General features: G+C 40.5%; 1 protein-coding gene across 5 annotated transcripts in view; it reads left to right on the forward strand.

Moving 5' to 3' along the window:
• NFKB1 (nuclear factor kappa B subunit 1) overlaps window positions 1-14,667 on the forward strand; it is a 94,260-nt gene that overhangs the window by 78,519 nt on the left and 1,074 nt on the right. For 4 of the 5 annotated variants that reach the window (XM_073340806.1, XM_073340805.1, XM_073340804.1 and 1 more), the window contains 7 exons: window positions 2,534-2,735; window positions 7,364-7,533; window positions 8,502-8,604; window positions 9,884-10,008; window positions 11,311-11,377; window positions 12,786-12,958; window positions 13,135-13,312. In XM_073340806.1, coding sequence (XP_073196907.1) covers window positions 2,534-2,735; window positions 7,364-7,533; window positions 8,502-8,604; window positions 9,884-10,008; window positions 11,311-11,377; window positions 12,786-12,958; window positions 13,135-13,312 — 1,018 coding nt within the window. Of the gene's footprint in view, window positions 1-2,533; window positions 2,736-7,363; window positions 7,534-8,501; window positions 8,605-9,883; window positions 10,009-11,310; window positions 11,378-12,012; window positions 12,753-12,785; window positions 12,959-13,134; window positions 13,313-14,667 lie in introns of those variants that run through there. The other variant, XM_073340807.1, reaches the window with a different exon arrangement.

Here is a 14,667-nt window from a genome sequence, read left to right on the forward strand (position 1 = left end):
AATTTTCTGCAATTTATTTTTCCCTTTTATCCATCACACAAAACCCAAGTAAAACTATAATGCAAGCAGTTCAGAAGTTCGTAGATGGTGGGACACAATGACAGACTGAAAGGTGGTAACAGAGGGTGCACGCTCTCATTGGTGCATATGTGTAACTTCAGTCATTGTTACGGAATATGTGTTTATTGTAGAACAGAACCCTTATTTTATACCATGTATCTTGTTTTCTGTTCAGTCCCTTTTTACCAGGCTTCTCTGTTACTAAACTACTGGTATCAATCGCCGTGTGCCAACCTTGTCAACATGTTTTGAACTTTCAAATGCCATACTCCTTCAGGCTGGAGGATCAGTTGCTGGGTCACATATAGGCATTTGTAACAAATAATGCCCTTTACAGTAGCCACTTCAAGTCAATATCAGCACACAGAAAATGAGCTCAGAGATTCCCCTTTCCTTTCGTCGTTCACATGTGCAAAAAAAGAGATGATTAACCCCATACTCTCTTCATTTAGAGAAGAATTGTTAGGTCCTGGAAGCATGAGCCTGAGATTTTCACGTCCCCAGCCCAGACATGTTCTAGAAAGCGCTGTGGAAATCCTCCTATAAAGTGTCTCTTTCCGTATCCCCTACTATAAACACTAAAGGTCTAGGCCTGCTAGGAAAACACATCCTACTCCCCTGGGAGAGGTGCACCCATGATAGGAAGAAAGAAAAGCAGACATGGTTCGGGCAGTGTTCCTGTTTTATTGAGCTCCGCTCAGAGCTGCACCAGGAAAGTGTTTCAGGTCTGATTTTCTCCTGCGTAGATAAACCCAAAGGGCTTGATTTTTTCACTTTCTTACACCTTGTAGTTATTTTCACTGGTGTAAAATGAATCTAATGTTGGTATAAATGAGTGGAGAACTCTGGCTTGGTAGTGTTTTACATCCACTCCCTTTCTACAGGTAGAATGGCGATACAAGGAACAAGGCAGTAGTAGGTATCAGGTTCTCAGCATCTACTACAATCCCTCTGTAAGCCTTCAAAGTGTCTGTAGAGCGGGTATTTTGTAAACCAAAGGCTGGAGAGGGTATAATACTTTAAATCTACAGTATGGGCTGGGACTTCATGACAATACAAATATAGTGGAAATGGATTTATACATGTGCTCCAAAATAATTAACAACTCCAGACGTGTTTCTGTACTTACGATTCTGGTGACATTCACAAACAATTCTAGCCTCACCCCCATAGTTTACATTATCACTAGACTCTTCGGATGGAATTAATCATTATTTGTGTATAGTTGAGTATACACTATTCCTTAATATAGTAATCAGAATATGAAGTTGGGTTTGGGCTTGATTTTGCTATTATATTATATTATATATTTTTAAAGGCTAAGAGTCTGATTTTCCTCACAGTAAGAAGGCTCGCTGTACAAATACAATAATATTTGTATAAAAGTTCCAGCATGATCCTGCTTACCCACCAGAATGTCACTGCTGTAGTATACAGTCCCTCCTGTTGAAGTATGAACACAAATCTTAGTTACAGGTTTCAGAGTAGCAGCTGTGTTAGTCTGTATCCGCAAAAAGAACGGGAGGACTTGTGGCACCTTAGAGACTAACAAATTTATTTGAGCATAAGCTTTCGTGAGCTACAGCTCAGTTCATCAGATGCATCACAAAAGCTTATGCTCAAATAAATTTGTTAGTCTCTAAGGTGCCACAGGTACTCCTTTTCTTTTTGCAAATCTTAGTTAGAGGCAGTAAAAGCCTTGAAGTCTAATGTTGGTGTTGCAGCTGATAGCATTGTTATGCTAATGGAGAACATGCAAATTACATCACCTACCTAGACAGACATTATATAAATGTAACGTTCTTCTGTGCTTTGTCAGGTTTTAAAAAGAAAACAGCAGATTTACATTTAATGTACCTAGTCATTTTAAAGGATTTAGGGGACATATCCATGGAGTTTTTCCTAGGAATGGAATCAGCAGAGTGGCTCAGCTGCAGATGGGAAGGCTGGGTTTGGGTTTATACTCCCTGTGTGACACAGAACTCAGGTCCTTTTGGGTCCAGGCAAGCATAGGGACTGGTTTTAGGCCAGAGAATCCACTTCCACACGGATCCTTTCACTTCCTAAGTCCTCCACCCTGTTCAACTCCATAAAAGCTTGACTACTTGGTCTCGACGATAGGGAGTGGATTTGCCTCTTAGAACCCAGTCCTTGCACACCTAAAGCTCCCATTGACTTCACTGGGAGTTTTGAGAGCCTGAGGAACAAATGATCAGTTCCTTAATCTGAATGCTGATACTGGGCTATGGGGATTTTATGACCTTTAAGTACAAGTATGAATCGTGTTCACAGTTCAGTGGAAGGAAATATATACTAGTTTGCATCGAGCATTTCAATTATCGTAGTACCTTTTTTTGTGTAAGAATAAAACATTAAAATTGTGGATCACTGTGAGTAATTTTTAAGAGGCTTCTGTGAAAATGACATATATGTTGCTCACTTTCTTGTGGTTACTTTTCCCTGCCTTTTCTAGACACCATTGCACTTGGCAGTTATCACAAAGCAGGCAGATGTGGTAGAGGACTTGCTGAGGGCTGGAGCTGATGTCAGCCTTCTGGATCGACATGGCAATTCTATCTTGCATCTAGCTGCCAAAGAAGGAGATGACAAGATTTTAAATATACTCCTTAAGCATGAGAGGACATCTCCAATGATCAACCATACAAATGGGGAAGGTATGGAAGGATCACAGCAATTTTTCATATTATTTCTTGGACAAGCATATTACCATATATACTTGTTCATAAGTCGAATTTTTTTAGTAAAAATGGGAAGCATCAGAGAAGGGGGTCGGCTTATGAACGGGTATAAAGAGGGGAGAGGTGCGACACGGCCCCTCCTCCCAACAGAGGGGGCAAGGAGAGGCAGCACAGCCAGCAGAGCCAGAAGGGAAGAGGCGGGGCCAGAGTCTCTCCACTTCTGGCCACGCTGCTCTCCCCACCAGCCTCCAAAGCAGCTGCAGCTCTGGGGCTGGCAGGTTGCAGCCATGCTGTTCGGCCCTTCCCCCCAGAGCAGGCTGTGGCCGCACCGCCCGGCCCGCTGGAACGTGATGCGGCCGTGCCACCCGGTCTGGCCTGCTGGAGCAGCTCTGGCCAGGCCAGAGACATCCTCCCCTTGCCCTCCTCAGCTAAGGTGGGAAGGGATGGGATGGGGAGAGTGTGGGGGTCACAGGCTAGTGGTGGGGTCATGTGGGGGGTGGTCACAGGGGTTACTCACCTGACCCCCAGCATCTCCCCCTCAAAAAAATTTCCCCACCGGTTGCTGTCCCGGCCCGTCAGGGTAAGCAGCTGGCGCACCGGGACACTTTGTTTACTTAGGTTTACCTCCGTGCCCTCGGACGCTCAAGATAAACAAACCATCTTGGCCCGCCAGCAGCTTATCCTGATGGCCCGGGAGCCAGAGTTGCTGACCCCTGAATTATAGGGTTGGCTTATGAATGGGTCATTAAAAATTTTCCATTCTTACTTACCCATCTTGCGGGGGTCGGCTTATAAACGAACCGGCTTATGATCGAGTATATACGGTAATTAGGCTTCCAGTTCCACAGGCAAGGCCAGTTAGACAGAATTGCAAGGTCTCAATGTTTGGGGAGATGATGGTGTTTGAGGAGGGATTTAGGTTTAGTAGGAACTGGAGAACCTTTTGGGAAGGAAGGATGGGCTCCACCTAAACCAAAACAGAACCAGATTGCTGGCATGTAAAATTTAAAAAGTCATAGAGGAGCTTTTAAACTAAGGGGTGGGGGAAAGCCGATAGGTGTGAAGGAGCACACAATTGAGACAGACACATCCCTTAGGGAAGGATTTATTAAAGAGGATACTCTGTATCCTAGTAAAGAGGAGATGATAGAAGTTGATAAAGTATAGGTAGGAACTGAAGAGAAACAGTCAAACAAAAAAAGTCCCATTCAATTACATCACATGAAGGCAGAAAATTAAATGTTGACAAATTTTTTAAGTTCTTCTATACAAATTCAAGAAGTCTAAATAATAAGATGGGTGAACTTGAATGCCTGTTATTAAATGAGAATATTTATATAATAGGCATTACAGAAACTTGGTAGAATGATGGGACATAGTAATATCAGGGTACAAAATATATAGGAATGATAGAGTAGGTTGCATTGGTAGGGGGCCAGGTTACTCTGTGTGAAGGAAAGCATAGTCAAAAAGAGTAAAAATCTTAAATAAATCAAACTGTACCATAGGATCTCTGGATAGAAATTCCAAGTTTTAATAATAAGAGTATAGCAGTAGGAATATGCTACCAACCATCTGACCAGAATGGTGACTGTGATTGTGAAATGCTCAGGGAGAATAGAGAGGTTACAAAAACAGAAAACCTAGTAATAATGGGGGGTTTCAACTGTCCCCATATTGACTTGGAACATTTAACCTCAGGATGGGATCTAGATATAAAATTTCTAGACACCATTAATGATTGCTTCTTGGAACAGCTAATTTTGGAACCCATAAGTGGGGAGAGACAATTCTTGATTTAGTTCTAAGTGGCGCACAGGACCTGGTCAAGAGGTGACTATAACTGAACCTCTCTGTAGTGACAACCATAGTGTAGTTAAGTGCAACATCCTTGGAGGGGGGAAAATACCAATGAAACCCACCACAGTAGCATTTAACTTCAAAAAGGGCAACTACACAAAAATGAGGAGGCCAATTAAACAGAAATTAAAAGGAACAGTCATAAGAGTGAAATGCCTGCAAGCTGCATGGGAACTTTTAAAAAACATCATAATAGAGGCTCAAACTGTAGTCATACCCCAAATTAAATAAAACAGTAAGTGGACCAAAAAAATGCCACCACAGCTAAACAACAGAGTAAAAGAGGCAGTTGGAGAAAGAAAGGCATCTTTTGAACATTGGAAGTCAAATCCTATTGAGGAAAATATAAAGGTACATAAACTCTGGCTAGTTAAATGTAAAATTATAATTCGGCAAGCCAAAAAAGAATTTGAAGAGCAACTAACAGAAGACACAAAAATTTATAGCAAACATTTTGTTTAAGTACCTCAGAAACAGAAAGTCTGCCAAACAGTCAGGAGGGCCACTGGACAATCAAGGTGCTAAAAGAGCACTCAAGGAAGACAAGGCCATTGAATCATAGAATATCAGGGTTGGAAGGGACCTCAGGAGGTCATCTAGTCCAACCCCCTGCTCAAAGCAGGACCAATCACCAATTTTTGCCCCAGATCCCTAAATGACCCCCTCAAGGATTGAACTCACAACCCTGGGTTTAGCAGGCCAATGCGCAAACCACTGAGCTATCCCTCCCCCAAAACCACTGAGCTTTGCATCAGTCTTCGCTGCAGAGGACATGATGGAGATTCCCACGCCTGAGCCGTTCTTTTTTTTAATGACAGATCTAAAGAACTGCCCAAGATTAAGATGTCAATACAGGAGGTTTTGGAAGAAATTGATAAATTTAACAGTAATAAATCACCAGGGCCAGATGGTATTCACCCAAAAGTTCTGAAGAAACTCAAACATGCAATTACAGAACTACTAACTCTGGTATAAAACCTATCGCTTAAATCACTCTTTGTACCAGATGACTGGAGAATAGCTAATGTAATGCCGATTTTTTTAAAAAGTCTCTCGATGCAATCCTGTAAGCCTAACTTCAGTACCAGGCAAATTGTTTGAAGCTATAGAAAAGAATTATCAGATACATAGATGAGCATCGTATGTGGAGAAGAGTCAACTTGGCTTTGGTATAGGAAAATCATGCAACATCAATCTATTAGAATTCTTTGAGGGGGTCACTAAACATGTGAAGAAGGGTGATTGAGTGTATCCTGTACTTGGACTTTCAGAAAGCCTTTGACAAAGTCCCTCAGCAAAGGTTCTTAAGCAAAGTAGGCAGCCATGGGATAAGAGAAAAGGTCCTCTCATGGATCAGTAACTGGTTAAAAGATAGGAAACATTGGGTAAGAATAAACAGTTTTCCTGGTGGAGAGAGGTAAATAGTGGGGACCCCAAAGGTCTGTACTGGAACCAGTACTGTTCAACATATTCATAAACGATCTGGAAAAAGGGGTAAACAGTGAAGTGCCAAAGATTGTTGATGATACAAAATTACTCAAGATAGTTAAGTCCAAAGCAGACGGTGAAGAGATACAAAGGGATCTCACAAAGCTGGGTGACTGGACAACAAAATGGCAGATGAAATTCAGTGTTGATAAATGCAAAGTAATGTACATTGGAAAACATAATCCCAAGTAAACATACAAAATTATGAAATCTGAATTAGCTCTTACCGCTAAAGAAAGAGATCTTGGAGTCATTTTGGATAGTTCTCTGAAAACATCTGCTTAGCTAACAGAATGTTAGGAACCATTAGGAAAGGGATAGATAGAAAGACAGCAAATATAATGCCACAATATAAATCCATGATATGCCCATGCCTTGAATACTTCATGCAATTCTAGTCACTCAATGTCTAAAAAGATTTATTAGAATTTCAAGAAGTGCAGAAAGGGACAATAAAAATGATTAGGAGTATGGAACAGCTTCCGTGTGAGGAGAGATTAATAAGACTGGGACTTTTCAGCTTGGAAAAGAGACAACTAAGAGGGGATATGATAGAGGTCTATAAAATCGTGATGAGTGTGGAGAAAGTGAATAAGGAAGTGTTGTGTACTCCTTCACATAGCACAGGAACAAGGGTCACCCAGTGAAATTAATAAGCAGCAGGTTTAAAATGAACAAAAGGAAGTACTTTTTCACACAGCGCAGAGTCAACTTGTGGAATTCCTTGCCATGGGATGTTGTGAAAGCCAAAAATATAACTGGTTTCAAAAAAGAATTAGATAAGTTCATGGAGGATAGTTCCATCAATGGCTATTAGCCAAGATGGTTTGGAACACAACCCCATGCTTTGGGTGTCCCTAAGCCTCTGATTGCCAGAAGCGGGGGCTGAATGACAGGGGATGGATCACTCGATAAATTGCCCTGTTACGTTCATTCCATCTGAAGAATCTGGCAGACAGGATACTGGGCAAGATGAACCATTGGTCTGATCCAATATGGCCATTCTTATGTTCTTACATTCTAATTTTTAATACATATTACAAAGATGGATAAACTTTATACTGGTGCTGTTCATAGCTATCTTCACAATTTTCCACTCTTGCTTTCTCTTTCACACACTCACAGGGAGAGAGAGAGAAAATAACAAAACATATTTGTATATATTCATTTTATATGTATTCGGATGAAGTGTTATAAAAACTTATTACCACAATGTTTCCATATTTGTCAGTGTTCATGTGTATTTTGTTCTGTAGGTCTCAATGTGATTCACATGGCAGTGATGGCAAATAGCATGCCTTGTCTCAGACAGATGATTGCTGCTGGAGCTGACGTCAATGCTCAGGAACAAAAGTCTGGGCGAACTGCGTTGCATCTGGCTGTCGAACAAGAGAACATCTCTTTGGCAGGCTCCCTTCTCCTTGAGGTGAGTGCTGTGCTGCCATAATTATTTTTTGTAGTTCATTTCTCTTTGCTATTTAAGAAAGCTTTATGATAAATTCCTAACAGCTTATGATTTTGTTGCTTACCCTGGCTGGCAGAATGGCAAACAAATGCTGTAATAATGAACAATAATAGTGATAGTTTATTTGTTTAGCACTGATAGTGAGCTTGGTGTAGTGCCTGAGGAATTTACAGTCCAAGACCCTGATCCTGCAAAGACGTTCACATGCTTAACATGTACTGTGAATAATCCTATTGAATCGAATGGAATTACTCACTAGTGTAAAGTTAAGCACATCATCTTTGTAGGGTTGGGGCATAAGCAGACAAACAAGATAGAGAATATACTTTGTGCGTGTACACCCATGCACATATACTCAATCATATCCTCCTCCCATTCAAGAGCAAAATTCCGGTTGATTTCAGTGGACACTGGTTTGGACCCATAATAGAAATATCATAGAATCATAGAAGATTAGGGTTGGAAGAGACCTCAGGAGTCATCTAGTCCAACCCCCTGCTCAAAGCCACACAAACCTCAACTAAATCATCCCAGCCAGGGCTTTGTCAAGCCGGGCCTTAAAAACCTCTAAGGATGGAGGTTCCACCACCTCCCTAAGTGACCCATTCCAGAGCTTCACCAGTAATATTACATTGGGTGCAAAGTTTAAGCTTTTTAATAACCTATAATATCTATCTGATCCTTCTTGGATTATATACTGTGCCTAATATCTGAGCACATAAACACCATCTCTTCATGTGTACAGAGAAGTAATTTGTTCATTATATTTTCCAACTCCTTTTGTTCAGGGTATGATTAAAGGTTTTATGTGCATAGGGATAGAGGTGCTTATTTGCATGGTTACAGTGTTTATGCAGACATGAGGCTCCAGCTGTGTTCTCTGCCCAGGTAGCGTTACTTTTTTATTTCCTCCCTCAATAAAATTTTAGGGTGATGCAGATGTTGACAGTACTACATATGATGGAACAACTCCACTTCACATAGCAGCTGGAAGGGGGTCTACAAAACTGACAGCTCTTCTCAAAGCAGCAGGTATGAGGGGTTGGAAGTATTGTGGAGAGTACATTTCTACTCGAATGAAAATGTCACTTTTATTGCTAATTAAGAATTTAGATTTGAAGCTTGGAGCCTTCTCTGTTGGGCACAAGGGACTCATTAATGAGTGTGACCCCCTCCCACCCTTTCAGCCAGTAGAAATGAGATGTGTTAGAGATATGAGGAACTAATTCTATGGGGTAGAAGGGAAGTTTGTTGTTAACTGTGCGGCTCTTTACCTCTATCTACTGGCTAAATTATGATGATGTTAGTACTTGGGATGGGAAATGGGCTGAATCTCACAAGCAAATAATCTCATATGAGGTTCTGAGCTGTGTTTTGTTTGTAGCTTCCTGCGGCTGAGGAGATTTTTCCCTGAATGGTTCAGTGTTACATTAGTTTGCTGCTGGAATGCTTTAAGAAAAAAAAGAGAGAGATCACTGAAATTTTACCACCATCTCTTATCCTCTGAACAGCCTGGAGAATGGCACACTTTTGGTGATGAGGATTCTTATGTTTTTGAGTTTTGATTTTTGCACCTTTCGTCTTAAACTATGATGTTCAGTGAGACAGTCTCTATTTCTCTCTGCCTCACCTCAGATCTCTAGCAATGCTAGTGTTACAGCTGTATCTATCTTTTGGAATAAAAATCCAAACCTCCCTATTAATTCAAGAGCAAGACAGAACTCTCTGCCTACCATCCTTTGATTTTTCTGTCTGATGGTCTATAGTGAGACATCCCATATCACAATTCACCATAGACACATTTATTTTTCGTGATCTGAGCTCATGATTTGGAAGCCAGGAACTTCCAAGTTCCTATCTCAGTTCTGATGTGATCATGACTCCTTCTGTGGCCTTGGACAAAGTGTTTAACCTTTCTGCCTCCATTTTTCCCCTCTGTGTAGCTGGGATAATTCTTACCTCACAGGTCTGTTGTGAGGCTTAACTTTTTAGCTCATATTTGCAAAAGCATTTTGAAGGTGCAAAATGCTCTTTGGTGTTATATGCTTGATTAAAATATATGTATTTATTTTGCTTATATCAGTTCATCAATAGTGTATGAAATAGCACATTTTCTATTTAAAATCTGGAGACAAATTGTCTAAGTAAAATGAACCCATGCTAATGTCTTTTGTACAAGGATGTGTAATGAGACCTCTTTCCACCCCCCACCTCCAAATAAGACTTAATTTTGCATAGTTGAGTATGATCTAATGTAGTGAAGTCTTTGGAAAGCCTTTAGTTGTTGTAACTGCGCTCTGTAATTCTCCAGGTGCAGATCCTCACATTGAGAACTTTGAGCCATTGTTTGACCTAGAAGACATGCGAGACAAAGACAGTGAAGATGAAGGAATCGTACCTGGAACGACACCTTTGGATATGGCCTCCAGTTGGGAGGCAAGTGATCTGTGTGGTTTATCAGTTATTTGGACAAACACAAAAAACCCACAAACCCTATCTTTTAGTTTAATCTGAAGAGGAAGGTACATGACAGTGACACGTTTCTGCAGTCATTCATTTGTTGAAGACCTTGTTCACTATGAAAATCTAGGGAACTCCACTGTTTTCACAAATCACAGCTCTTGGCACAACTCACTGAGTGCGTCCACCGCTGCAATGCTTTTGGTTCTGTTTTCTGAAGAGCATTGCTTCATTAGGAGTCTTGGGTAATTTGTCACTGCTGAACTGATGCAGGCGGCTTTGCACTCACTGTGGCTGGAGCGATCTCTGTTGTCTCGGAAGGGGTTAGGAAAAGGACAAATTAGATTAATGTGGGCTTTAATGAGTAAGAATATTAATAGACTGCAAACTCTTGAAATGTCACACCTGAGACTTCAGGAGGAAAAACAGAATATAGAGTTTGGCTGAAAGGATTGTGTATTCCAATTCACCATGAATCCTTTTCAGGGCATCAGTCCATCAGGATCTATCTCTAGTATCTGTATGGGGCAACTTTCATGGGTATTTTTGTCATGAGTTCTTAATGTCACACTTTATAGTATCCCACTTAAAAACTTTAGATAACCCCCAGATTTTCAAACTTGGCTCCCTTAAATTAGGCCCCTAAATCTGTATTTTGGCAATTGCATGAGTGAACCTTATTTTTCAGATGTGATGAACACCTGTAGTTCTCTTTGGGTGTTCCTACAGCACAGTCAGAGGGTGTGATTATATACAAAGCAGTCATACCTCCTGATTGCATTTAGACAGACCCTGTGACCTCAGTGGGAGGTGTAGATACTCAGCACCTCTGATAATCTAGCTACCTTGTTCAGGTGCTTAAATATGGGTTTAGAAGCCTAACTTTAGGCAGCTACGTTTGAAAATTTATGCACAATTTTTGTTTTAAATTTTTAGTTTTCTTGGGTGCAGGTTACTGTGCTTGGAGGATTTTCCATCTCCCTTAAAGACTCTCTGGACCTTGGGGACAGTTGCTATTTGCCAGATGAGCTACTTAAAGGGCAACAGAAGGCAATCTCTCCATTTCCCACTTGGGCAGAGGCACCACTCCTCTGCAGCACTTTTAGTTCTGTTGACCCTACAACAAGAAAGAAATGTGGCTGTTGATCTATTAATACATAAAGTATGGAGAATATAGAGCAGTGTAAACATGAGGGTTGGATTTGATGAAATGCAGGATAAAGACCAAGTTTCTTCCAAACATTGATATTAATGACTAATTCTTTTCCCATACTACAGGTATTTGACATATTAAATGGCAAACCCTATGAATCAAAGTTGACTTCTGATGACTTACTGATGCAAGGTAGAGTATTTAAAAAAGAAAAGCTGCAATAATACCCATTTATTAATTGAGGAGTACTGACAATATGCTCAGAACATAGAGGAGAAACAGCTTGCAATATAAATAATAGAACAGGGATAGCCATGTCATGCTGTCTGGAGTGCCTGATGACCTTGAGTGCCAACCTCAGGGCAGATTGTCAAGAAGCAGAACAGAGACTCCAAACTGGCTGCATGTTCTAGAATTAGATTTCATCAACCTAGTAACAGATGTAAACTCTTGAAGCACTAGAACCATCTTATCGGGCAAGCTGAACATAGTGATAGTTGGTTGCTATACACTGAAGATCACAAAATATTCAGGTTGCTTACAGTTGCAAGAGACCTGTCTCTTTGACCCAGGTCAAACTGTATCTTAGATCTCTCACCAAAGACAGTGCTTGTATCCAACCCTGTGATAAATTAACTAAAGATATATTAACTAGGAAAAAGAAGTGAGAGAGTTAATACAAGGTTAAAAAAGGCAAACTTATATACGCAAATGAGTTACAGTCTATGGTTTTAAAAGACGATGGAGTTGTCGTAATCTGTCAGCTCTGAATGTCTTTCAGGGCTAACCCAGGTTGACCCTGGTGAATCTCTGCTTTTGTTTCATAGCTCCAGCTCTGTGAGAGTCCAAACAGCAAAAGAGAGATGAAAATTTTTCTTGTCAGCTATTTTTATTTCCTTCTTCCAGAATTCAAGCTGATGGGATGAGTCCTTTTGTACGTAGCCTTTTCTTGAGTGAGAAGAGGCAATTTAACAAAGTCTTTGTATTGTGATGTCCCACAATGGCCCCTATAGTTTTGATAGGCCTTCTTGATGGTTAGAAGACAGTCCCTCCTGACTGGGTTCATAGTTCCAGAGCAAACATTTTTTACAGTCATAAAGCAAAAAATTAAATATTTCTTTGTAGCATGTGATAAGGATGTTATAAGCGAGATTAGTGCATTCAGCAACTTACAGGCAATTCATAAAATCTACTCACATTGTTATAAATGCAATACCCATCTTAACCATACTAACACAAAGGTGAAGCAGACTGGTTTCCAGTGCTCAGCTGATGCCTAAACTGCTGGCAAGAGCTGGCACCTGGTCTGCCAGCGTCACAAGCCATACATCGGAAGGGCCCCTGCTTGTAGAATAAATATGGTTCTTTTTATAGTCGTATGTTATTTCTGACTTTGGAGTTACGACACAACGTAGTCCCCATGCTCGCTGTTATGCTACAGTGTGAGTAAATATATTGAGTAAATACTTTCACGTCTACCAATCACTTTTTAATTAAACAGTTTGCCTCTGCTTCGGGGCAAAAAATGTGACTGTGATTGCATAAATAGGTGCAGGGTTTATGTATATAATAAACTTGGTTTATTTCTCTGTTTCACCAGGAGATATGAAAAAATTGAATGAAGACTCCAAGCAGCAGCTTTACAAGTTACTAGAAGTACCAGATGTAAACAAAAACTGGTGTACACTGGCACAAAAATTGGGTCTGGGCATACTTAGTAATGCCTTCAGATTGAGTCCTACCCCAGCCAAAACTCTGCTGGATAACTATGAGGTAACTCTTTTTTAAAAGATGTTCTAAAGGACCAAGGGAACACAAGGTCATTTGTGACACATGCAACTGCCCTTGGTAATGTTCTCCTGCTGCATGGATAGATGGTGCCACACTTTGTTTTGTAACAAATCTGCCACAGTGATATGTATATTATTTTCCTTTCTGTTTTGTCATAGGTTTCTGGTGGTACAGTGAAAGAGTTGGTTGATGCCTTGAGACTAATGGAGTACACAGAAGCAATTGAAATCATTCAGAAAGTGCTCTCCATTCCATTAAACCAGTCTAGCAATGAGGATCATGCTGTGAAGGCTCCACCATCACCACCATCTGCCTTCTCCAACAAAGAAGAGATGGGTAAAATAGATAGGCATAGATAATGTGTTTTGAAAAGTGTTTTCCAGCAAGTTTCATGTGATTCTGATACATTTCAAACCAGCTACCTTTGCACAGAACAACCCTACTCAGTTGCCTGTCTGGGAAGTACTAAAATATGTAAGGATTTCTCATTTTAGACTTGCCAGGCCTAAGAGTGAGGGGAGATGAAGCAATGACTCAGGGCAAGGGTTATTTTAGTCTGTTTTCTAAAAATAGATATTTGCCATGTCATCGGTATTAATTCATCCTTGCCCGCAGCAAGGGACTAATGAATCTCCTTTGCCCGTGATTCTACATCATTGTCCAGACTCCCCTGTGTTTGTACAATACCCCTCAATTTTCTTTTACTAGTTTTTTCCTATGATCTTGATTGGACTTAAGTGTTTTGGCCTCATTAACTGCTCATCAAAGTAGTTAGGCTATACAGCTTGATATTACAATTAAAATAGTTGCCAATTCTACGGATTTCAAATGCTACATAGAGATGGGTAATGCCGTCCTCTAGCCCCATCTTACCAATGGGGAAACAGACGCGTGGAGGTAAAATGAATTGTCTACGGTCACATAGTGAGTCAGTTTCAGAACAAGGAATAAAACCCAAGTTTTCTGACACCCAGTCTCGTGCCTTATTCATTGACCGACACTGCCTCCGTAGCCCATGTACAGTTTAAACTGCATGCCTATGTATATGCTATATAAGAGCAAGGTATTATTCTCTCTATGTGTTCCTGAAGAATACAAATATCAAATCTAAATTGGCAGCACCACCAGTGAAAGAGCTTTGCCACTTAGTCACATTAATAAGCCACTCCTTATTCATTGATTTGAAAATGTGTTTTAAAGAGTTAGTAATTTAAGATCTTAAAAATTCCAAAATGTGCTGAATGATCTGTTTCAATTGCATCAAGGCCTTTGTTGCCAATGATGATGGGTCTCTGTGCCATAAGCACCTTCAACTGAGGAGACATAACCCACATAACAATCAGTTATTCCTTTGTAGCTCTTGCATGGATGGCAGCTGTCGCTGAACTTTTCAGATTTCATACTCACCTTAACTAGATGCAAATTATTTAAGTACTTTGACAATCCATCCTTTGTTCTTTCATGTAAAGATGTCTTAATAGCAGAGAGGCCTCAACCTGGACACTATAGTTCAGCAACAGTTTATACTTCTAAGATCCAGATTGCCTTTATCCTGGTACTGAGAACACTCCTTTGGGCAGTACCAGTGTGAGGATAGTAGTAACTTTTATGGATCAATATGGCTGCTAGTTATTCTGCATGGAATCACGCTTAAATACCAGGTGTCTAACCCTATCCATCCTCCCACCATT

This window comes from Lepidochelys kempii, chromosome 4, assembly GCF_965140265.1.
Source record: "Lepidochelys kempii isolate rLepKem1 chromosome 4, rLepKem1.hap2, whole genome shotgun sequence".
Classification (NCBI taxonomy): domain Eukaryota; kingdom Metazoa; phylum Chordata; order Testudines; family Cheloniidae; genus Lepidochelys; species Lepidochelys kempii.